Source organism: Aquarana catesbeiana, linkage group LG03 (assembly GCF_042186555.1).
Source record: "Aquarana catesbeiana isolate 2022-GZ linkage group LG03, ASM4218655v1, whole genome shotgun sequence".
Taxonomy (NCBI): domain Eukaryota; kingdom Metazoa; phylum Chordata; class Amphibia; order Anura; family Ranidae; genus Aquarana; species Aquarana catesbeiana.
Window position 1 is genome coordinate 366,127,435 of NC_133326.1, and position 25,455 is coordinate 366,152,889.

A 25,455-nucleotide genomic window follows, 5' to 3' on the forward strand; every position below is an offset into this window, starting at 1 on the left:
TGTTGCCCAGATCTGGGCCCCCAACACCTGAATGAGGCGCAGGAACTCCAGCGCAAAATATAGTAAAGGGGTAAGAGGTTGACCTTTCCACCACAGCCGGGCTCCCCTCAGGCGCCCACCTGCCCCCCTCTGGAGGCCCGCAGACGAACACTATGGAGTCGGATGACTCTCGACCCCCCCCCGGCTGGCGGACGTCATGGCGGCCATTGCTACTTGCCAATCCACGTTAACAACAAAGATTGAAGCTGTTCAGCTGGATATGGGTCTAATCCGCCAAGATATAGATAAAATCACATCGCAAGTCACTGAGACGGAGCAAAGACTGAGTACCACCGAAGACACCATTGCGGAACATGGAGCATCACTCCGTACGCTTCAAATCAAAGTAAAGGCCCTTGAATACAGAGCCAAGGACGCGGAGAACAGGAACTGGCGGAATAATCTTCGCATTGTTGGTTTACCAGAGGGGCGGAGGGGAATAATCCTACCTCCTTCATAGAGGGTCTGCTGTGTGACCTTTTACCTGAGGCCCGTTGGTCACCTTACTACACGGTAGAGAGGGCGCACCGCATCCCGCCTAAGCCGGGGCCTCCTGGATCCCCTCCCCGCACCTTCATTCTCCGTCTCCTCAATTTAAGAGACAGGGACGAAGTTCTCTGCACTTCTAGAAATGTTGGGGACCTCAGATTCCAGAACACAAAGTTGATGATCTTCCCCGACTATTCGGTAGAGACCCAGAAACTCAGGAAATCTTTTGACCAAGTTTAAAGCGGCTCTGCGATCACGCAGCATTCGCTACAGTGTACTCTTCCCTACTCGCCTGAGAGTCCAGCATGGCGAGACAACTCGTTTCTTTACCACTCCGAGAGAGGCCTCTGCCTGGCTGGACTCGCTACCACAGATTGGCTGATGGTCTACCTGGTATGTGCTGTATGACCCTTTTCATTGTTTACTCACCATAGCCTGGGCCCAGGTCTGAGTTACCACACGAACTACCACATGGATGACTTAGTTTGTTGCACAGGTCATGCCCAGTTCAATCCATGGTGTGTGCGGACTTGTGGGGGGATGCTCACTATCCATACCAGGGAAACCTTTTAAGTTAATGCCCCTTCCAAAGAAATTGGTCAGGAGACTGTTGAGATATGAAGTCCCTTTACACTTGCTTGTTCCCTTGAGGAGTGTTGGAGTTCTTGTTCTGTATCTCCACCCAAAGATGGATCGACTTCACTGCGAGCTCGCATTATGGGCTACTTCCCTTTGTCTGACTGTCTATGTCCTCACAGCCTGCTGTATCACAAGCAGAGATCTCACGTGTGCAAGCCGCTTGAACTGCTGCTTCTCCCCCCCCCCCCGTGTGAAGGTTCAGGGGGGTGGGCTCGCCTCTTACATGGACTCCCTGTTGCAGCCGGTAAGCTGAATAAGTTTGGGATTGAAACCCGCCTCAGTTTTGGGGGGTCGGGTGGGGTGGGGGGTGGGCTTAAGTTCCCCTAATGGGGCTAGTTTCATCTACTTTAGATAATGTCATCCTCTATCTGTTTTTAGTTTGGTTTTGTTTTTGTTTGATATTTGTACTAAAATAATTGACTCATCAGCATTGCACTGTTTCCAGATGTGTTCGTTTCGGGTCCCGGGGTCCAGTCCAGGAGCCGTGACCTGCATTGATCCTAACATTCTTATTATTCTTGGTAGTCATGTCCTCCCTTAACATCATCTCCTGGAACACCAGGGGACTGAACTCCCCGGTCAAGCGTTCCCTGGTGTTCCAATTCATTAAAACTTATAACCCACATATATGTGTGCTCCAAGAAACACACCTAACAGGACGTAGGGTTCTGGCCCTAAAAAAAACATGGGTGGGCCACCACTACCATTCCGCGCACTCCACTTTCTCTAGGGGTGTTACTATACTGGTATTGAAGTCACTTCCTTTTCTGTTCTTGGATTTGGCCCTGGACCCTGATGGTCGGTATGTTATTATTCATGCTAAAATATACTCCCTAATGTGGACCATTGTGGGCTTATATTTGCCTCCCCCGGCTTCCTTGCTGGTGCTCAATCAGATCACCGGCAAGATGGCCAACTTTGCATCTGACAATAATGTTATATTGGGTGATTTTAATCTGGTCCCTGACCCGGATTTTGACAGGCTAACCTCTGCGGGACATCATTGCCCTGGGTTGGCTGAGTGGGCGGATACCTATGGCCTGCCTGATGTCTGGAGGTGGTGTCACCCCCAGACCAGGCCATACACATGCCACTCGGCCTCTCACAGAACGTTTTCCAGCATAGACTTGGTCTTCGCAGGGAGCCCAGTCCTCCCACAGGTCACAGACATACAAATACTGCCTAGGGGAATTTCCGACCACGCACCCTTGTTGTTGTCATTGGACCTTTCCCTTGGCTCAGTAGAAAGGATATGGAGGCTCTCCAGATTTTGGATTTCAGATACTGCAGTAGACTCCCAATTCAGAACGGAATTGCTTGACTTTTGGGCTGTAAATGTGGGCTCGGCTGACCCCACAGTTGTGTGAGATGCCTTTAAGGCCACGACGAGGGGACATTACCAGACCATCATTGCCAGAGTCCAAAGGGAGCGTAGGGCAGACTTGATTAAGGCTGAGAGGGAGGCGAGTAGTGCAGAGGCTCTTTTTGTTCATACCCGAGACCCTGTGCACTTTTCACATCTACAACTTATGACAAAGGAGGTGGTTCGTCTCCGTACCTCTCTTACCCAGAAGAAAATGTTGGCTCAATCCCAACGGATTTTTGAGCAGGGAGAGCGGTCAGGCCGTTTGTTGGCCTGGCTCTCCAGGGAACAGGCGGGAGGGATGAGCATCTCACATATTAGGGACTCCTCGGGACAGCTGATCCATACACCGGAAGGGATCAATTGCTGTTTTGCACAATTCTACGAATCCCTCTATAGGTCCAGGGTAGACTATAGAAGGGAGGATCTGGTAGCATACTTAGATGACATTGATATCCCATCCCTTACAGTAACGTATCGTGACAAGCTCGACGCCCCAATTACGTCCTTGGAGATATTACAGGCACTTAAATCAATGCAGACAGGGAAAACACAGGGACCCAGTGGCATCCTACAGAACTAGTTGATAAACTTCAGGGCCTCTTCTCTGCATCGATGCACCTCGAAAAACTCCCGGACACAATGAGCGAAGCGATCATAGTGGTGATCCCTAAGCCAGGGAAAGACCCCGCGTTATGCTCCTCGTATCTCTCCCTATATCCCTTCTGAACGTGGATGCAAAAGTATTGGCCAATAGGCTTAACCTGGTCATTACTGCCCTCATCCACAGGGATCAAACAGGCTTCATGCCCAGGAGAGGAACTGACATTAATATCAGACACCTTCATACTCACATAGACAGGGCAGACGAGGTGACTAAAGGAACGGTGGCCTCACTCGACGCGGAGAAGGCTTTTGACTCCGTCGAGTGGGGCTACTTATGGGAAGTGCTCTCGCGACTCGGGTTTGGCCCGGGTTTCACGAAATGGCTCCGCATGCTATACCATGGCCCCTCATCTAGAATACGTACCAACGGATGCCTATCGGGGAAGTTCCAGTTATTTCGAGGCATGCAACAGGGGTGTCCCCTCTCCCCGGGTCTATTTGCTCTGGCGGTGGAGCCCCTGGCTGTATTGTTGAGGGCCGACCCTGGGGTAGAGGGACTCCAGATAGGTCCCATTGAGAAGTTATCGCTGTACGCGGACGACGCTCTGCTTTACTTAGCGGATGCGTCATCCTCGTTGCAGACTGCACTGGAGCTGATTAACCGATTTGGTGGGTACTCGGGGATTAGTATTAATCGGTTCTTTTCCCGCTCCATCCCTCGACCCCTAGGGTACCACACCCGCAGCTCAAATGGGTGGATGACTTCAAATACCTGGGGATTAAAATTAGCGGTAAAGTCCAGGACTACATGGACAACAATTTGCGTCCACTCATGACACAGCTTACGGCTAGGTGTGCTGCTTGGCGTTCCCTTCCACTGACCCCTGTTGGCAGAGTCAATTTGCTAAAAATGATTTGCCTTCCCAAATATCTCTACTTCTTCCGTAACACACCCATACACATCCCTAGGACTTTTTTCCGGCGGCTGGAGAGTCTGCTGATACACTTTGTCTGGGCTGGGAGGCCACCCAGGGTGGCCAGGCAGATCTTATATCTCCCACTTTCGGGGGGGGGGGGACTGGCGCTACCGAATTTTCAAATCTACTATTGGGCAGCTGTTCTGGTCACGATTCGGTGGTGGTTCTCCCAGCCCACACAGAATCCGGCGGTCACTCTGGAGGCAGCCATTCTGGGTTCCTTTGCTGCCCTGAGCAATCTCCCGTTTCATGGACTCAGGGCCAGTTCGTCCATGACAACTCCGATGCGAACCACTGTGAGGGTCTGGCAGGAGGCTAGGAAAATATATGTGAAGCCCAATTACATTTCACCTCACATGCCCCTATGGGGTAACCCTATGCTCCCCCACTTTTACAGTATACTGGACCCCTCTCTCTGGGCAAAAAGGGGAATCCTTACATTAAAACCTATAGTTAAGGATGGTAGGCTTATGACTTTCCAAGCCCTGAGGCAATCCTTCGCTATCCAGTCCTCCTTCCAATTCAGGTACTGGCAGCTGAAGCACGCCTTTGAAGCTCAGTTCCCTGCCCCCTCATTCTGGAACCAGATTCCATTGAACGGCTCTTGACTTCCAGTGTGATGGGGAAGCCTCTCTCAACACTATATCTATATCTTACAGTGGAGTACGATGCCAAACTAACTAAAACCTGGGAAAAGTGAAGGGTTGATATTCCCTCTTTGGACGAGGAGGAATGGAAGGAGTGTTTAATCTCCTACATTCCTTCCATGATCGCTGCAAAGGATAGGTTCATACAATTTAAGTTCCTACACAGAGCGTATTTCACCCCACAGAGATTGACACGCATTTACCAGCAAAGAGATCCCAACTGTCAGAGATGCAGGCAGGAGGCGGGCACTTTCTGGCACATGGTCTGGTCTTGTCCCAAACTCCGACCCTTTTGGTCAGCAGTGGCCTCCACACTGAGCAATGTCATAGGCTCAAACTTACCGGTGGATCCCCAAATACTATTGCTCAGTCATCTGGAGGATGTTGAGGGAGATAGGTATAGTAAATTGTGTCTAACCTTCGCATTGTACTACGCTAGGCGGGAAATTTTACTGCGATGGAAACTGGTAGAGCCTCCTACCCTGGCCTTGTGGAGAAGGTCGGTGAATAAGGTACTCCCCCTGTATAGATTGACGTATGAAAGTAGGAAATGCCCGGGGAAGTTTGATAAAATCTGGTCCTCCTGGGTGGACGCCTCCGGGGACCCTGAACCCCCTACCCCATAATTAGGACGGGAAACACAGTGGAGAACATCCTACATCTCACGTCTATTCTTCTTATGCCCGTTCCCCTTCATCCCCTTCCTTTCCCCTCTCCCCAACTCCCCCCCCTTCTTCCCCCGCCGCCCCTATCAGACTTAATTGAATATTGGTTACTTATTTTATATCATCTAAGAGTTTATAATGATATAATGCCATAAGGAGTATTGTTAAGTGAAACTTCTGACATTTGCACAACTGGAATATCTGATAATATAGTGGCTATCGATTGCAGGTAGATCTTATTGTCATTATTCTCATCGCAATGAATGTACTAATTTCTTGTGTTGTAATGCTGATTTGTTTAATAAAAATTTTCTGTTAAAAAAAAAAAAAAAAAGAATAAGCACTCAACACGAGGCCCAATCCTACATGCATGCAAATCTCTTGTTAGTAACCTTATTCTGGCCATAGATCTACCTTAAAGGTGAAAACAGGTTTCATATGGTAGCATTCAGTAGTGTAGCAGCAAGCTTAGATTTAGGTGATTGATGCTGTGTCCTGCTTTGAAGACTAGTCACCCCATTCTGATGTCTTTGTGATGCTTGACTTGTCACTTTACCACTCTCTAGTAGTTCTAATTAGTCCAACATTGATTTTAGGCCTCTTTCACATGGTTTTTCCATTGGCTTCATCCGTTCAGTCACTTTTCTAAAGAAAGATTAAAAAACATTGGACGAAAAATGGATCCGGACTTTTTATATCTGTTTTTGTGTCCATGTACATCCGTTTTTACATTCTCTCCCCCCTCGCCCCTCGTGCCACCAAGTGACAGATCCTCTGTGTACACACTCCTCCCTGCTGGCAAGTGACAGATTCTATGTACAGGTGGCAGCTTCTAACAACCAATGCAAAAACAGACTGTTTTGTCAGTTTAGAAAAAAACGGATCTTGACAGATATGGATGGATGAAAAATGGACAAACGGAAAGCTTGTGTGAAAGGGGCCTTAAAGTGGTTGTAAAGCCTTACATATACCCATTGAAGTGACTAGCCTCGGATGATAAATAGAGATGAAACCGATCCTCCTACATAAGTTGTACCTGTTTATCTGTACTCATCTCTACATCTGCTCAAAGTCCAGAATTTATAAAGCTTACCTGAGCTGTCAGGGAAAAAAAGGGGGCTGAGAGCTGAAGTTACACACTAGAGCTCAGTGAGAAGAGCTCTGAGAGCTGATTGGAGGGAAGGGGGACACTTCCCCTTCACACAGCACACAGGAACGGAGCTGAGTCTGTCAGCAGTATGGTATGGACACATTTACAGAATTCTACCTGGCTTATTAAACCTCAATTGGCTCCCTTTTTTATTTTTAACTTGTGTTGTTTAAGGTAGAAACTGCAAAGCATGTAAAATGTGTATTTCCTGGTCGTCCTCCCGTCAGCACACTATGGGTTAACTGTTCCTCAACCCTCAGGACCACCACCTTCCAGCGGTATAAATGCCTGTCCTCCCCTCCCCCTCGTGTTCTTTTTTCATTGGTCGCCAGACCACCAGACTGAATTCCAGCTTATACCCCCCTACCGAACCTTTCCACCCCAGGTTGAGCCTCTCCTGGGGTTGGAGAGTCCAGAATGATGGAGGTAAACCCTTTTATGACACTGGACGCCTTGTGCCAGGCTGTGGGCATTTGTTGTCTAAAGGACACACTTAAAACTGTGGCGAGCTGAAGAGGATTTTTACCTGCATCTTCCTGTCTGGAGCCTTGGTCGCCGCCGAATGACCTCATGGGGGGCGGGGCTTAGCGAGAGCGGCCGTGCGTTGCTGGGGAAACCAGCACACCATAAAGCCAGAAGGCGCTGATTGCTGTGTGTTGCAGAGGATTCTGGTAGGTGATTCACGGTCCTTATCTCCAAACTTTTTTTCTTTAAATGACTTATGTGCTTCTTACACTCTGCTTGCTCTTCCTTTCCAGCCAGGTTTGGCTGAATTGGTTGCTATTACTACCACCGGCCTCTCTGTCAGCCTGCACTTCTCAGCTTGTTTTGCTGCAGGTAAGATGGCCGATGATTTAAAGGGGTAGGACAAAAAAAAAAAAAATTTTAGGGGAGAGAAAGAGGATAGTTACAAGGATGCGTCTATTGTTTAACCTATTGTTCTCTCGTTCATCTGTATCCATGAGCTCGCCACAGCAGGCACGAAGATCTGCGGAAAGGTAGGAGGGGTCTACGGGGGACAAAATACTGCAAAAGAGTGCCGCACACGCAAGTAACGTGTTGCTTAATCTTTTTTAGGAGCAAGAGCCCTAAAAAAAGACATTCCCGGCATGAAAAGTCCCACCACCGTTCTAGGTCCCGCTCCAAATGGAGGGATCGATCTCCTAGTGGTCCAAGCTGTAGCAAACCCTCAGCGGTAGAACCGCGACAATCCGGGAGACCGGCAGAGGGCTTATGCTGGGCTTGCGCAGCACCAGCTATTGCCGGGAAACTTCTATGTGCCAAATGCATTAAAGATGTGGCCACGGATAAGGAAGCAGAAGCCCAGAGGGTTAAGGATTATATACAGGAAGCAGTGACCGAAAGTATGCAGCTAGCCTCCAGCGCATCCTGCTCTAAAGAGGAGCCTAGACCAGGCACCTCCACAGATCAAACACAAAGATCGTCAAGGATATGTGTGACCTTATCAGATTCCTCATCAGAGACAGAGGACATGCCCGAGCATTTGTTCGACTATCCTCTGATTGAGCCATATGTTATGGCCATAAAGGAGGCCATAGAATGGGATCAGGACTCAAAACTTCCAGAGAAGGTTAAGAGATTTTTTCCTAATTTAAGGAAACAGGGGCCATCTTTCCCATTTATGGAAGAAATCCGGGAATTGATGGAGGATGAATGGGAGAAGCCAGAGAGAAAGGCGAGAATCCAAAATCGCTTTAATAAACTCTATCCCTTTAACCCATCAGATGCCTCTTTTTGGGAATCGGCACCAGGGATAGATGCAGCCCTATAATGCCTTGCAAGGCATGTCTCCCTCCCGATGGAAGATTCCACAACATTTAGAGATCTGATGGATAGAAAAACAGACGCTGATCTTAAAAGAATTTATGCTGTTGCAGGAGCAGCCTGTCGCCCATCCATAGTCCTAACATCAATCTCAAGAGCCCTAAAAGTCTGGGTTTCGAATGTGGAAACGGCACTGCGGGCTGGAGTGGAAGCAGCCAAAGTTATTGACGCACTGGAGGAACTCAACCTGACTACAGCCTTTTTGGCCGAATCTTCGATCGATCTGGTAAGATTAATGGTGAGATTGATGGCACACGCAGTGACCGCAAAGAGGGCGTTATGGCTCAGACATTGGACCGTAGATACGGCATCTAAACAGGCGCTATACAATCTTCTATACAATGGTAAGATGTTGTTCGGAAAGACCCTGGAGGAGGCAATCAAGCGGGTCACAGGTGGAAAGTCAGGCCTGTTACCTCAGACCTCTAAGAAAAGACAGCAACCTTTTCGGTCGGGTCAGTTTGATTCCAAAAGGGGTCATATAGACCAGGCCGGGAATACAACAGACCGCAATGGAGGGGTACACAGAGCTCTTTTCTGCGCAAGGTGAAGTCAACCGCAGGACAGGCGGCGAAAAAGTCTGAAAAGTCTTTTTGACAGTCATTCCGTCCAAACCCTCCAGGTTGGCAAGATACTGGAGGGAATGGGCAACAAATGTGAAGAACTGCTGGACCCGACAGACAGTCAAACATGGATACAAGATAAAATTTTGCAGGCAACCTCCAAATATTTTTGTCCAAACTCCTTATCCACAGGATCTGAAGAAACGCAAGTGCCTGCAGGACTACGTTGCCGAATTATCTCAAAAACAAGCAATTATTCCAGTGCCACAGGAGTGCCAGGGGAAGGGAGTATATTCTCCAATATTCTTAGTACCCAAAGCATCCGGAGAGCTCAGACCAGTGTTGGACTTGAGGTCCCTAAATCTTTTCATCATACCCAAAAGATTCAAGATGGAATCAATATATATAATAACATCCGTAGTTCAACAGGGAGATTGGCTAATATCAATCAATTTGGCAGATGTCTACTTACATGTCCCAATCTACAAACATCATCAAAAGTATCTCAGATTCAGAATAGAGGAAAGACATTATCAATTCAGATGTCTGCCCTTCGGCATCAGCACAGCTCCCAGGGTTTTCTCCAAGATCCTTTTTAGAGACTATAGCATTTATCCGGTTGCAAAGAATAAAGATTTTTCATTATTTAGACGACATTCTTGTCGTGGCACGTTCAAGAAAACAGCTGACACTACAACGCGACAAGGTGATAGCGATCCTGTCCAACTGTGGATGGCTAATAAACAGTCAGAAGAGCAATCTCATTCCTTCCCAACGGATGGAGTATTTTGGCATGGTGTACTACACGCAGTCAGATCGGATTCTCCTACCACATCGCAAAGTAGCCGAACTAAAAGCCTGTGTCTACAGGGTAACAGAGGCTCCGACACTGTCGGCAAGAGACTACATGACAATGTTGGGGATGTTCACCGCAGCTATCCCTGCGTTACCTTGGGCAAGATTCCATATGAGAGCTTTCCAGACATCCTTCCTGGGACAATGGGACGGCCGGTCACTGGACCAGAAGATCTGGGTACCGGGATGAATCTGACAGAGTCTGAACTGGTGGACCTTGCCAGAAACCCTGTCACGGGGCATGCCTCTCAGCCCGGGAGACTGGATTGTAATTACTTTGGATGCCAGTCTCCAGGGCTGGGGGGCTCACTGCCTCGGTGAGCAGGTTCAAGGCAGGTGGAGCATGATGGAAACCAGACACTCCAATGTACTGGAGCTTCAAGCGGCATACATAGCCCTGATGGCATTCAAGGGGATGATTCAAGGAGTTCGAGTCAAGCTTCGGTTGGACAACCAGACGGCGGTAGCATATATCACCTGACGGGGGAACCAGGAGTCTGGCATTACTCCAGGTGGCAACCAAGATTCTCCACTGGGCCAAGACTTATGTGGAAGATTTAACAGTAGTGTACATTCCAGGCAGTCAAAACCAGATAGCGGACCGCTTGAGCCGGAGTTTTCCCAGCCAGGACAATCGGCAGTCGCTATATTCAACCAATTTTTGCCAAATAGGGGACACCCAGTGTAGACCTTATGGCCACACCAGCAAATGCTCAAGTACCAAAATTCATCATGAGGTTCAGGTGCAACGGGGCAATAGCCCAAGATGCCTTTTCAATCTCGTGGCAGTTTCCCCTAGTGTACCTGTTTCCTCCAATCCCATTAATTATGAGGACCTTACTGAAGATCGAGAAGGAGGAGGTGCATGCCATCTTAATTGTACCCTTCTGGCCCAGGAGGCCTTGGTTTCCGCTACTCCTGCAGATGGATTCAGCCCCACCAGTACATCTCCCCCTCAGGAGAGATTTGTTACAGCAGGAGCAATGGATGCACCCCAACCCGCAGAGATTGCGGCTGATGGCCTGGCTGTTGAATTGGCCTGACTGCAGGCACGGGGCCTCTCAGAGGAAGTAATTGCTACCTTACTAGGGACAAGGAAGTCTACAACAAATACCACATGTTCTAGGATCTGTGGACTTTGCATTACAGCATAATTTCTCCCCATTAACTCCGGGTATCGCAAATATTTTGGAATTTCTACAAACAGCACTAACTATTGGCATACAACTCGATAAAAGTCCAAGTGTCAGCCCTGTCCTGCTTCACCGGACATAGATGGGCTAAGGAACCTTTTAATAAAACAATTCCTCAGAGCCACAATAAGAGTACGACCACCAAGGAAGAACCTCTTCCCAACTTGGGACTTGGGCACGGTCCTAAAAGCGCTGCTACAGCCCCCATTCAGTCCAGCGGAATCATGCACACTGGGGTCTCTGACAATCAAGCTGGTCTTCTTGACGGCCATTACAACGGCCAGAAGGGTAACGGAATTAGCAGCCTTATCCTGTGAAGAACCATTCTGCATTATTTATCCAGACAGAGTGATCCTGAGACCCTCTTCAGCTCTAGCCTCTAAGGTAGTGTCAAGTTTTCATGTAAACTGGGAATCAGTGTTACCTTGCTTTATGCAACCTCCAGAACAGGCAAACCAGTTAGATTTGAGACCTCTGGATATGGTCAGCTTGTTATCAACATATCTTCAGAGGGCACAACAGATAGGCAAATCGATACTTTGTTCATCCTCCCTTCGGGACCCAAGAAGGGGGAGGCTGCACCATCAAGGGTCTTATCCACCTGGATCACAAGGATAATGAGGAACAGTTAACCCATAGTGTTCTGACGGGAGGACGGACCAGGAAAGGAAAATTATGGTGAGTATTTATAACAATTTTCCATTTTCTTTTACTGCAGGACAGAATTTATTCAGAGAGGGACCCTATCAATCACTGGCGCCGGATTACTCAACCGTGTTCTGGAAACTTTTGCACAAGCATTTTTAAAACAAGGAATCAAAAAGGTAATGAACACATAAATACATACTAAATTTATAAATTTCAGAAAATGTTACTATAGTTTTTAGCTTTATAACTTACATCAGAAACATGAAACAATGGTAGTTTCCCACTCCAGGGTGTCCATATACATGACATGAGATTACAATCAATTGGCTGATATTGGCAAGGTTTACATATATAGGTAGTCACTTTGCCTGCCTGCTGGCTGTCTTTGGTGGGGAAAAAGCATTTTGACATGTTGGAAATCCTGCCTTAATTGCTATGGTTTTCCTGCTGATAAGCTATAGCCAGCAGCCTCTATTGTGCCGTCAGACCTGCCATTGCTGGCCTTAGTTCACATAAGTGGCTTTTCAGTATCACATTATGCCCTCATCCCTTTTCCTTAATTGAGGGAATGACAATAATAAAATGCATGTTGTGTAAAAGAATGAAAGATGACATTACTGCTTAAATAAGAAATCAAAGAAACCCAATAACAAAAAGCAAAACGTATATGAGCTATTAAAAAGCTATCTATTTGAAGCATTATAGCTTAAAAACAAAGAAGTGGTTTTGGTTTTATGTTTAAAATGTGCATTATATGCATAAACCAAGTAATGGTTTACTAATTGAATTAAAGTTAAAAAAAAAAAAAAAACGAAAAAAAATTGTAAATGGAAAGTGTAATTTAACTCCTTCAGCCTCGGGAGATTTTACCACTTCCTGACCAGAGCACTTTTTGTGATTCGGCACTGCATCGCTTTAACTGACAATTGCGCAGTCGTGCGATGTTGTACCCAAACAAAATTGACGTCCTCTTTTCCGCACAAATAGAGCTTTCTTTTGGTGGTATTTGATCATCTCTGCAGTTTTTATTTTTTGCGCTATATACAAGAAAAAGGGTGACAATTTTGAAAAACACTATTTTGTACTTTTTGCTATAATAAATATGCCCATTCTTTTTTTTAAAAAGCATTTTTTTTCCCAGTTTAGGCAGATTATTATTCTTTTACATATTTTTGGTAATAAAAATCGCAATAAGCATATATTGATTGCTTTGCGCAAAAGTTATAGCGTTTACAAAATAGAGGATAGATTTATAGCATTTTTATTATTTATTTTTTTTACTAGTAATGGCGGCGATCTGCGATTTTTATCGTGACTGCGACATTATGGCGGACACATCTGACAATTTTGACATATTTTTGGGACCATTGGCATTAATACAGCGATCAGTGCTATAAAAATGCATTGATTACTGTAAAAATGTCACTGGCAGTGAATCGGTTAACACTAGGGGACGATCAAGGGGTTAATTGTGTTCCCTAGTGTGTGTTCTAACTGAAAGGGGGAGGGGACTGACTAGGGGAAATAATAGATCGCTGTTCATACTTTGTATGAACAGACGATCTGTCACTTCTCCCCTCAGAGAACCGGGATCTCTGTGTTTACACACAGAGATCCTGGTTCTCGCCGCATTACGAGTGATCGCGGGAGCCCGGCGGTCATCGAGACCGCCAGGCACTCGCATCGGCTCCGGGACGAGTTGCGGGCGCGTGTACGCCCCTAGTGGCCACCAGAAGGAGCGAGGTAACAGAACGGCGATTCGCCTGCCCGTGCCATTCTGCCGCAGTACAACTGCGGCGGCTGGTCGGCAAGCGGTTAAAGAAACTAACCTGTGATCAAGGAAACTGGACTTCTGTAAATGCCAATCTCTAGCCTAAGTGGCCTGCACACAGACATTGCACCCACATATTGCCTGTAGTCGGGGTAAATGTTCCCACTGCCCCTTTGGTACACCACTGTCAAAGGGTTTTCTAAAGGACTACTAAACTGAACAAGGTATCGACCTAAGGAGAAACCTAAAGTAAAACTAAGGGCTTCTGTTTGACAGTATAAAGCTGGCTATACTCTGAGAATTTCATCCAGTTCCTGATGAACCAGCCTAAATTTGCTTGTGAGTGGCCCAGCTACCACACACTGCATGACTTTCTTTGATTGAAAATTCAAAGGAGCTGAATTGAAAATTGTCCCCCTATCTTCCCTTGCTCACGCACACTTAGGTTCAGCATGTATATAGTAGTGATTGCATCACACATATGCGGTATCTCCACAAACCTCAGAGTGAGAGCAAGAGCTCACATTTAACGCTAAACTGGTAATCTGTAAAAGCTTTTAAAGCACCGCCTAGGAAGATTTTTAGGTACCATAGTTTGTTGCCATTTACGGCGTGCAATATTTTAAGCCTTGACATATTTGGCATATCATCTTTTATATTTTACCAAAAAAAAAATGGGTATTATATTATGTTTGTGTGCACTAAAATTAATTTAAATGTATTTTTTTCTGAAAACTTGTATTTGATAAATGGCTATGCAAAATGTGCCGAATATAAATTGCAACAACCACCATTTTGTTCCCCAGGATCCCTGCTGTGAGAAAATATATAATGTTTGGGGACTCCAAGTAATTTTCTAGCAATGAAAGAGTGCTGATTTTAACATGTATGTGAAAAATGTCAAAATTGGCTTATATGCCAAGTGGTTAAAGGACTGGGGTGGCAGAGGAGAGAGGGAGGGCTTAATGAACCCCTCATGAGTAGCCCGTAAAATTATATAAAACTAAAATCAGTACAGTTTTGCCAACCTTCCAGATTGAAATATACTGACGACACCCAAAATTTACTGGCACCGCCAAGATTTTACTGGCATTTCCAAAAGTTACAAAATTACAGTTTTAAGTCCTCATTTCATTATTAAGCTACAAACAAGTACAATATGCAGTTAACAATGTGATTTAAGGTGGCTGTTAAGGCACAAAAAACATTCATTTTATTTTCGATATAGTAAGTAAGTAGCTCAGGAGGGCAAGAAATTAGAATGGACAGGCACACACACACATGAAATCGACTCTCACAGTGACATGGACACCTCAACGACATGACACATCCCCTCCTGAGTCACAGTGACAGTCTCCCTTCATACCAGGTGGTCCCTTTAGTCCACACCAGTCCAAACAGCACTGACAGTCCTGCTCCCAGCTTGCCTTGCTCCCGTCCCACAGACCCGCACAGGAGGCTCTGGCCGCTCAGCTGGGCTCCCTTGCAACATGACATCACACAACACGCTCAGGCACTGCCTCCACCAGACCTTCTCCCTGCTGGCAATACCCAAACACACTGTAGCAGGCACTCGGATGGTCTCGGCCAACTCCGAATCTGATTTGTTCATGCGCAGTTCCGAGCCTAGCGTCACAGCCATATTTTTTTACTGGCAACCTTTTCCTGTCACTGGCATTTACTGACAGGAGAAAAGTGCCCATTTTTTACTGGCTGCCAGTAAAAATACTGATAGTTGGGAACACTGTCTCAGTATGAGGCCCTGAGGAAAGAGATATTTCAGACAACTCATAACAGCTAGTTTGATCCAAACCTGAAAAATGACCCGTGGAGAATAAAAGTTTGAATGCAGCTGGTTGCTACAGTCTTTACCACGTCTTCTCCAAGTCACTTCTAAAAGTGAGTACCATTGTGGTTATGAAGAATAGCTTTAAAGATCCTTTGTATCAAATTTTGTAAAAATAATAGAAATTAATGCTCTTTTTTAAGCATTTAGATCCAGTTAAAAGATGTCATACTAATGTAGTAATAATGCTAAAAAACTCACGGAGAGACCCACCGGTATTTCTACTGAATATTAAGTGGCTATTATTCTCTCTGCAAATGAATGCTATGGTGATGGCTGTCAATCACACAGGCCTTTTCAAGCTTTATCTGTAAACGTGGGAAGCTTAATGGCTAGGTAAAAAGTGGTCTTGTATCCGTGTACTTACAAGCATCACAGCGCAAGTATTGCCAATTAAATGCTTAAAACATGATATCCTGCTGCTGAGATCAATGTATTGTGAATTCTTTTTTTAGAACGCTATATGTTGATTATAATCCAATTCTTTGATTTCTTAAGTAAGTTTCTGTTATTGCTTTCACTGCTAGTTATAGCTTTTCTATCTCCTAGTAGCTGAACGCTGCAGAATGTTCTAGAACAGCATATTTTGTGCTGTTTCCGAATATAATTGGACTTGGACATATCAAAAATACTAACTTAATCAAACAGTACAGGACACAGGCTGGATATTCTCATATGGTACCTTCAGATGATTGGACACTGGCAAAGCTTATGAGAACTCACCACCTGGGTATCCCCCTATAACGCTTCCCTGTGAGTCCTCAGTTTTTTGCTAGTGTTCTAAGGTGATGGACCTCTTCTATCTTACGGAGAGATCACTTTTAGCTTAACTAGTTTAAAATTTTAACTTTGAATTCTTCAATTAACTCTTCACTGTTTTCTTATACCACAATAGAAGCCATGCATTTGGATTGGTGCAACCTTGGTTAAACCAGCGAGCCTTACCCAGACCCCACACTGAGGAGGTGGCCAGGAATGTTGTTTTAAGCATGTGTGTAGTTAGCTGCAGGGTGATATACAGGCAATGGCCATGATCCTGTCTTATGAAATACAGACCCTTTGGTGGTGTGAAAAGAAATGAGTGGGGAGCGCTACAGTGACGTAATGGTAGGATAATTGTAAATTAGATATATAATCAAAAATAGTGAAAAAAAATTGCAAAACAGCCTGCCTATATAAATCCAAAGCAACAGCTAAGGTAATATAGTGCCTATAATAAATAACAGTGGTAGCACAAGCTAATAATACAACAACAAAAATTGTAATCATAAAAACCAATCAATAAAAGTGATCATATAACATAATGTATCATAAAGAATGTATCATAACGTGATTCACACATATATATAAATAATAAATGTCCATATGTGAAAAATAAGTCCTTGTCTGGATCTTGGAAAACACAATAGAACAGTGGCACCCCTTCACCGTCTAGAGATAACACCCAAAAGTGCTCATGGAATGGGTATCTGCTTACCAGATTTAGTTTAATACCAATTTAATGAAAAAAAAAGGTCAAATAGGCTTTAGCAAGATAATGCTTGCTGCAATGGAGAAATGTAGACCGGACTCCTATCCTCACACCACAGGGTCTCACAAATGGGATATAAAACAAATGTAGAGGAACCAAAAATAGTATAATACCGTTTATTGTATAAAATTAAAAAACAAACATAGCCAAATGGCTACTTACATAAATAGTGCCATCGCCCGGCACTGAGGCTAGAAAGCATATCGTATCAATGGGTGTCCCACGTTGGATAAGGATATCAGCAGCGTGCGTTCCACCTACGACAGATGGACAACCACGGGAACCGGATGTGATGTAATTGTGTGACCAAGTACCGCCTCGACGTACGTTTCGTTAAACACGTCTTCAGGAAGCGTACTTGGTCACTATGGAGATGGTTTTAAATACTGCTGGTTAATTAACATAGAGGGAGGAGTTGAATGCTTGCAGCCTCAGCGCCGTTCACAGGCACTTATACAACTATCCCATACAGCATATGCCAGTAATGAAATAACACAAGTCGCAACTACAATAGTGTATTGTTAACCTATATGGATAATAAAACCTATACTAATGGGGAACAACTCCTATGCATAACAATGCTAGAAACCATGATAAATATTGAGATAAAAATATATATGGTGGAAGCCTTTCCCTATCAGGATGACTTAAAGGAGCAGCACCTATCCAAAAAAATGTAAATAAATAAAATTGAAAAAAATATATAAGTTAGAAAAAAAATTAGAAAAATAAAAATATTTACTAATAAAGTGGTGTGCCCACTTTGATGGGCAAAGCCTTGTCCTATATAGGGATCGGCGACACGGACAAGTAAGACAGGGTCACTCTGTTTATTGAACCACCTGTAGCTCCATAATCCTGATAAGTATGTGTGCATTTGTTATAACTATCAGGAAACCGGAACTGTGTTTGAAACTTTTCAAACTTGGCAATAAAATTCAGCCACACGAGAGCTTAGTTATAGGTGAATGACCAGGTGTTACAGCACACCACAGGCCACACACTTTACTCCCACCTAGGACCCTTTTTAAAGTACTCAGGAGCTTCCTCCCACCCTTTTTGCCAAGAACATTGTTCCAGGACAACTACTGCCCAGATTGCTGTGTATTTATTTTCTGATGCATTTACCCCATTTCTGCACCCTACTCTGTGGGCATACCACAGAAGAATACACCCACCCATAGCAATCGTGGAAACCAGGCAAAAGTGAGCTGAGGCAAAATCACAGACAAACTGCTGTAAGGGCTGCACAACACTTGCATACTTCCCTTACACTGATCTGGACCTGATTTTAACACCATTCTCTGAATCCAATTCTAGCTCTGTCTCAGGCACTCAACAGGCAGTCCACCTGACAAAGGCACACTTTTCTGCAACTAAATTCTCAGACAAGTAATAGCTTTAATACAGCCATCACTGTCCAGAGCTAAGCATGCTAGATCCTTCTATAGCTCCACCGTTTCTACCTTCATGCAGCAGCACTCTAATGTTGGGCCTGTTGGCACAATTCAGTTCTGTTGCCCATCCTTTTTCATTCATTGCTTGGGGACATCCCAGGATCTATGAATTTCCAGCCTTTGTCCTGTACATTATGATTTAGTTAAAAAGAATTTAGACTCGCCTGTAAATTTCATATTTTAGAGTAAAATTCACAACACATGCCTCCCTCCCTTCTATTATCAGATTACTCTGCATTGCTTGCTACAAAACTAAGGATTCAAGGAGTGGGGTAGGATTATTGGATAGTCTCCCAGGGGGCTTGTTCTCAAAAGCTTTGCCAGTGTCCAGTCACTGGAAGATAACCTAGGGTCTATTAATATCCAGTCTGTGTCCTTTACTGTACTCAGATACAGAATTTAGAGGTAAGGCGAAATTACTTTTATGCAAAAAGTAATAAATATTTACATTGGATTAAAGCCCAATTTGCATTACCAAAATAAATCTGTATACCAACCTTTTTTATAGGTCCTTTTTTCAGGTCGTGTTTGATGTTGTCCAAGGTCTTCTTTGCATTTCTCTTTCTTTGGCAGTGGGCAGATCCTAGATTTTGTAGAGTGATTTTATGCAGCATTCTCCTGTGAGGGTGGTGGTAGGGCAGAGCCTTGGTACACTGCGTTCACTGGCTGGAAGTGGGTTAAATGGTGCTTGGCATCATTTAAAGTGATTGTAAACCTTTTTTTTTTTTTAAATAAAAAACATATACTTACCTCCACTGTGCAGTTCGTTTTGCACAGGGCTTGCTCCTGAGTCCAGCATTTGCTTGCATAGACACAGAATGCTGCACTCGGCCCTGCCCCCCAGCGTCCACGTCATTGGATTTGATTGACAGCAGTGGGAGCCAATGGCTGTGCTGCTTTCAATCCATCTAATCAAGAGCCGAGAACCCCGGGCAGAGGTGAGTGCATCTCCGCCGAGGAAACAAACGGCTCAGGTAACATGGGGGGGCTGGGGGCTGGGGGCCCGGTCACTGTCAGAAGTTATCTCACCTTAATGCATAAGATGCATTAAGGTGAAAAAAACCCTAGGGTTTACAACCCCTTTAACCCAGGAAAGGCAGCATTTACTGGAAGCCAGAGAAGTAAGCCTGCGTGGAACAGTGCCTCAGATCAGGTGAGTATAGCATTTGGAGCTGCCGTTTTTATGAACTGCTGGAGACTGAACATTTTTCATACTTACCCAAGCTGGATTTGGGCTTTAAACTAAATCAGCACTATGGATTTTACATGGAATATAGACTCCAAATCAGTGTTTCTCAACTCCAGTCCTCAAGGAGCCCCAACAGGTCATGTTTTCAGGCTTTCCATTATTTTGCACAGGTGATTTGATCAGTTGCACTGCCTTAGTAATTACCACAGCCGTTTCATCTGAGGGAAATCCTAATTATGTGCATACCAGTTTCTGGGAGGTTCTAGTGCAGGGCTATGGCTCACGAGTCTAAACTATATATATTTAGGAACGTGTAGTAGTGCAAGCTGAAACCAGGGCAGTTTGTGCAATATTAAAACTTTGGATGGGTTAAATTACCAAGTCATTCATCAATGACCATAACCTGTGTTTAAGAACACCCAAACATAAAGTTTTCAAGTTTTCATTGCTGACCTCTCCTCCTGCAAATCCAGACCCTCTGGATGATCTGGAACAAGTATGCAAATAAGGATCTCAGGCTTGCCTGATCAACATACATGTTTCGGATCAGTTACTCAAGAAGTCCTGAAGCCAATGGGTCAACATAATGGTCAGGCAATTGGCATGTTCAGAGGGAGCTCCGCAATTGCAGCCACCATATTTCTGTAATGACAGGCTTCTTTTAATATATTCACATACAATATCATGGAAATACAATCTGTACACATAAAGACAAACCTAGCAACACAAATGTAATATTGTAAAACTGTTGTAGACAGTTTTTTCAAGTAGATCTAAGCTCAAACCAGGCCACATTTACTTTTGTAAAATACTGCATACAAAAAATTGTCATAGTTTTCGTTTCATAAATGACTATTATTGGCTTTTTTTCCAACCTTTTATCTTTCCTATCCCATATCCTCCTCCTCCTTTTTTTTTTTTTTTTTTTTTTTTTTTTTTTCTGCTTCCTATTTTTGCATGCCAAGAACACTAGGCATTATTTTAGTTATGGATTTAAAAACGTTTAATGCTAAGTTTAGTCAAAAAATAAGGGACATTACTTACAATCAAAATCAGGTAACCCTTTTGTTGATGGTTGCTGCTTTAGTTGAAATTTTCCACCATCTGACCTGCACTTCCACTGCCAAAATCTTCTGGTGTGGTGGGGGTTAATAGAGGCAAAGGACCTGTCACATGCACTCAGAGTAATCAATATGACCGCACGTAAGCCTCTCCATTCATAGAAGCTGCACTAAGCTAAAATGGATGAAAAATGATCCAGGAATAGAGAGCGGACGGATGAATGAAAGGTCTGCCTCCTCCACTCATAGATCGTTTTTCATTAATAGAAACTATAGTACAGTTTCTATAAGTGAAAGAGGGGGCCAGAAAAGATAGGCATAGTCCCTTGGTTCTTTTAACCCCCCGCCACACTAGAAAATTACGGTGGCAGGAGTAGGGGGGATTGGATGAAAGATTTCAATTAATGCAGCAGCCAGCAGCACAAGGGACGCATGGCATTGATTGTAAGTACTGTCCCCTGTGCTAATTTCTTTTATTTTTTTACTAAACATGGGCTTTAAAGCTTATGAGATTTTAGTTGCTAGATTTTGGTCTACTTTAAGGATTTAGTAGAGAATGCATTCTAATCCTGTGACTGATGATCTATACGAACATGTTATTGTGCTTTCTTCACAGAGTATTTCCATTATGGAGATGATTCTTCAGGAACGATATGGTTGCCCTTTCTCCTAACCTGGGTCTGTTAGCACCTTGTGGAATTACATGACGGAGTATAAAATCATTTGGGCTTTTTTTATCTATGGTATTTTATAAGGACTTGAAAACGTTTTCATTGCCAAAGCACTTGAGAATTCCCAAGTGCTATTTAGGAGTTCATCTGTAAAGACTTCAGAGAGCAGTAGAAATTCACCTACACTTGGCATTGGAGAAATCGATGCACAAACTGCGAGAGCTATGCAATAACATGGATCCGTCCAGGAGGAAAAATCTGCCATGTTTTTCCACAATACTTCTATTACTGTTCTGTATTTTTTTTTTTTTTTTTTTTTACGAGAGGAACCTCATACCAATACTGTGTGACTATTACACATTCCAAGATGAGTGATGTAAAATGTGGGGGAAAAGGCCTGTTCTTTAGGAGCCTAAACAGAGCATTTTAAAGGCCAACTTCATCTTTGGTGAACAAATATTGCTGGAATGGAGACAAAGGAAAGTATAGGATTAGGTTGCATGTACCCAGCATTTATTAAAGGGTAACTTCGCCAAAAGTTACTTGTTGTGCTGTACTGAAAAAGTCCTGTTTATATTTAGACTGTGCAAAAAAACTATATGCAGCACTAAAGCTGGGTACACATGGGGCGAAAATCAGCTGAAAGCAGTTGGTTCGACAGGCACTGGCTAGCTTTCGGCCTGTGTGTGCAGCTGTCTGTTCTTACGACAAGCTTCTGTCAAACGGATATGCTGGGAAGCACTGATCGGTGTGTTCTGGCAAGGGGGGGGGCGTCCCCCTGTCAGAACACAATAGCACAGCAGGGGAGATGGCTGCACTAACATCGCTTGTGTTAGTATGGTGATCTCTGTTTTTTTTTCCATTGAACCCTTCCAGTTCAAAGAAAAACTTCTATTGTGTACCCAGCTTAAGGCAACACTCATCCAACACCTATGCACTGCAGTGCACCATAATACACAGTAATGCACTAACGTGCATTGCAGTGCTCTGTCGGAAAAAGAAAGTGCATGTCCAATACGTAGTCTGTTCTGGCAGCCAATTAAACAAAAACTGGCTGTCTTAATGCAACACACGTAATGTGCGTTAACCATGGAATAACCTGCAAAGATCTAAATGGTCCCTATTAGCACTTCTCTTATTTTTGTTTATGAAAAATCCAGTTCAATTCCATTTTTCAAAAAATTTACAATAGATAAGGTATAAGGATTGTGAACCTTGCGTGAGACTGTTAGTCTCCGGAACATAAAGAGCATGCTTGCTCAAGTACTATCTGTTTTTTAATTTTCTAGTCTTTCATTTTTTATGAATATACATTTTAAATAAAGCCATGGACAAAATTTTTGTTAGTCATTGGATAAACCGGGGAAGAGTTAGAACAGCCTATCTCAACCTTTTAACAATCTTAACATAACTTTAAAGTGTCATTAAACGCAGACTATGAAAAACTGTCATTACATGCTATATAACAGTGTTCATGCTCACAAAGCCACATTTGTTTTGTGTGAAATATACCCTCATTGTTCTTGCCTTCAGCTGTCCCTCCCATCTTTTCTGTGTCCCCACTGCAGGTAGAGATTGTGTAGACCAGCTGGTGTCCCCTATTGAGCATGCTCAATTGCAGTTACCTTCTAAGCTTTTCATTGCCTCCTTTTTCTTAACTGTGCAGCGCATATAACTATAGAGCCACTTATGTGGGCGTATACACTGTAGTAAATGACACCCCCCTGCCCACCACATCCTCCTATTGCTATACACTATGGGGGTGGGATATAGTATGTGTATGCAGATTGATATTATTCACTAGGAAACTCTCAAAAAAATTTAGTTTTAATATAAATCGGTATTAAATATATCTAATGAAATTGGTAATGCCTGTAAAATAAAAAAAAACTATATAAATCCCCGGCGCAATACAATAATGTGAAAATCCCCTCCTATTCGGCAGCTTAATGGTGCAAACCCACTGCACCTACACAATATATTAATGAATGTAAATAAAATGAAATAAACAAAAAATAAAAACCGCGCTAAAGAATTAAGTATAAATCCAAGACTATGGCTGCACGAATAAAACACCAATATCTGTGTAAGGTAAACAAAATAAAACAAAAAAAGTGCACTCATAATCAGTGTACAAATCGGATCATATTGAGAAGATCCAAATCAATACAAATAAAACTAAAATATAATTCTTGGAACGTACATCGATCAATGTGCCATGAGTAAATAATCTAAAGTGAAATGTGTACTGGTGTGCGTAAAAAACACATATGAATGAACAACTTAAAAAATCAGCACTAAATAAGTTGTCACATTAACCAATCCTTAAATACAATAAAGCTTCTCAGCAGTGAAAGAATGGGAGGTAGTCCATAAAGTGGATGACAGAAGGAAAAGTTCCATAAGTGTGTGTCCAATTTATAAAAGTAGGGGAAGACATCCACGATCCATCAGGTCGAAACCCACACAGATAGATGGAGTAGGGGGGAGTATATAGATGAAACTCTCACAAAATCCAAAGTTATTGAAAGATGGACCCTTACCCTAAGTGGTGGACCTCCCTGTTGGCAAGGTCTTACGTGCAGGCAGATTTAGCCCTCTGCAGGGACTGTGGGTTGATGGTATCCAAATCAGCTGATGTAACCTGCGTCTCCGACTTGGCGTGATCCAACTCGTCCACCTGAGGAGGGGTGATAAGCCCACTTGACCCAGAGGGAGGTGGGTAAAAAGTAGAAAGGGGCTCCAATGGTTTAGTATATAATGGTAAAATTTATTGTTGCTATATACAACAGAGCCAAAGGAAACAAACTCCGTAAAGCAGTTAAAAACAAGTCAAAAATAGCCGGCATAAAAAAAAAAAAACTAACACCCATGCATATCATGGGGAGGACTGAGTGATGGCTTACGATGCGTAGCCACGCCCTACAGGTTTCGTCTTCAAAGGGGCACGGGCGACGCATCGAGCCATCACCTATGCAGTGCTGAGCGTAAACCAAGCCTCGTTTCTGACTCGGTATCGTGCAGCACTTAGCAATAATCAGAGAAATGGAAAGGGAAAACCAAGCCTCTATCTGGTGCTCTCCCCGGGATGAGTGCTACCATGGTAACCTCCCGTAAGCTGAAATCACACATACGAGGGGAAATTAACCCTTTATGAGAAGAGTCCTAGGTCCGTTCTACCAAGCAGCTCTAAAAAGTGGCACATGACGCTCATGGTTCCCCTAAATCCATAAAGTGTATTCACAAGTATCCAAATAGTGGCCTTTGTATAAACACTGAAAATACCTAAAGAATATGGAATTATTTTTCAACTCGTTAAGGAGCAAAGAAAAAATATTTTAATTAAATTACAATACAGTTGAAAAATGATAAATAATAATCAAGAATGATAAAATCCACTAAGATTGTAAAAATAAATAAAAAATATGTGCAAATCAACACAAGTGTTCCCATATAAGCAGCAATATATTAAAAGGCGCATTCATTGACGGGAGGAGCACCAGATATCATATATTCCAAAATGCTGATTAGGGGATACACTACCGAAACAAATGTATACTATAAGTGTCATGCACCATATAGAAAATCCACATATATCTAAATGTATATACATGGTCGCAGCATGAGAAATAAACATAAAACCAATATGGATGTATTGTCATGTGCGAACTTTCAGTGACATTAGCTGTCCCTTACTACTTATGCGTTAATTCACCCAGAAAGGGCTTTTTTTTAGGAATTATCGATAAAAGCATTTAGCTCAATGTCAACATTTAGTCCCAGGGGTCTAAGAGAGCGGATTTTATACATCCATTCCATTTCAAGCTTAGAAATGGCTCGCCTCTTAGAGCCTCCCCTCCACGGGAGTTTGAGTCTGTCAATTCCTACGAACGAGGTCCCCCTAGGGTCTTGTTTGTGGACCTCCAAATAGTGTTTGGAGACGGGGTGGCCTAAAAATCCCCTCTTAATATTCCCAATGTGTTCACTGAGTCTCACTTTAAATGAGCGAACAGTGCGGCCCACATAGTGGAGCCCGCATGGGCAGGTGAGAAGATATACAACATTGGTTGTCGAGCAAGTGATAGAAGATTTGATCGAAAAATCACAGGATGTACTGTTAGAGTGGAACCGACCAACCTTCCTTTCAGTGATGGCATTGATAGAGCAAACTTCACAATTCCTACATTTATAGTAACCTATTAAATGTTGAAATAACATAGGCTTATTGATGGGGGGGTCACAAACAGCCG

The 25,455-nt window shown here is 43.7% G+C and overlaps 1 protein-coding gene across 1 annotated transcript in view; it reads left to right on the forward strand.

Annotated features, from left to right (window-relative positions):
* Positions 1 to 24,005, forward strand: part of PRELID2 (PRELI domain containing 2) — a 240,372-nt gene extending 216,367 nt beyond the window's left edge. The window contains exons 5-6 of the mRNA XM_073620629.1: positions 11,750 to 11,855; positions 21,151 to 24,005. Coding sequence (XP_073476730.1) covers positions 11,750 to 11,855; positions 21,151 to 21,207 — 163 coding nt within the window. The 3' untranslated portion in view covers positions 21,208 to 24,005. The remainder of the gene's footprint in view (positions 1 to 11,749; positions 11,856 to 21,150) is intronic.
* The last annotated feature ends 1,450 nt before the right edge of the window (positions 24,006 to 25,455 follow it).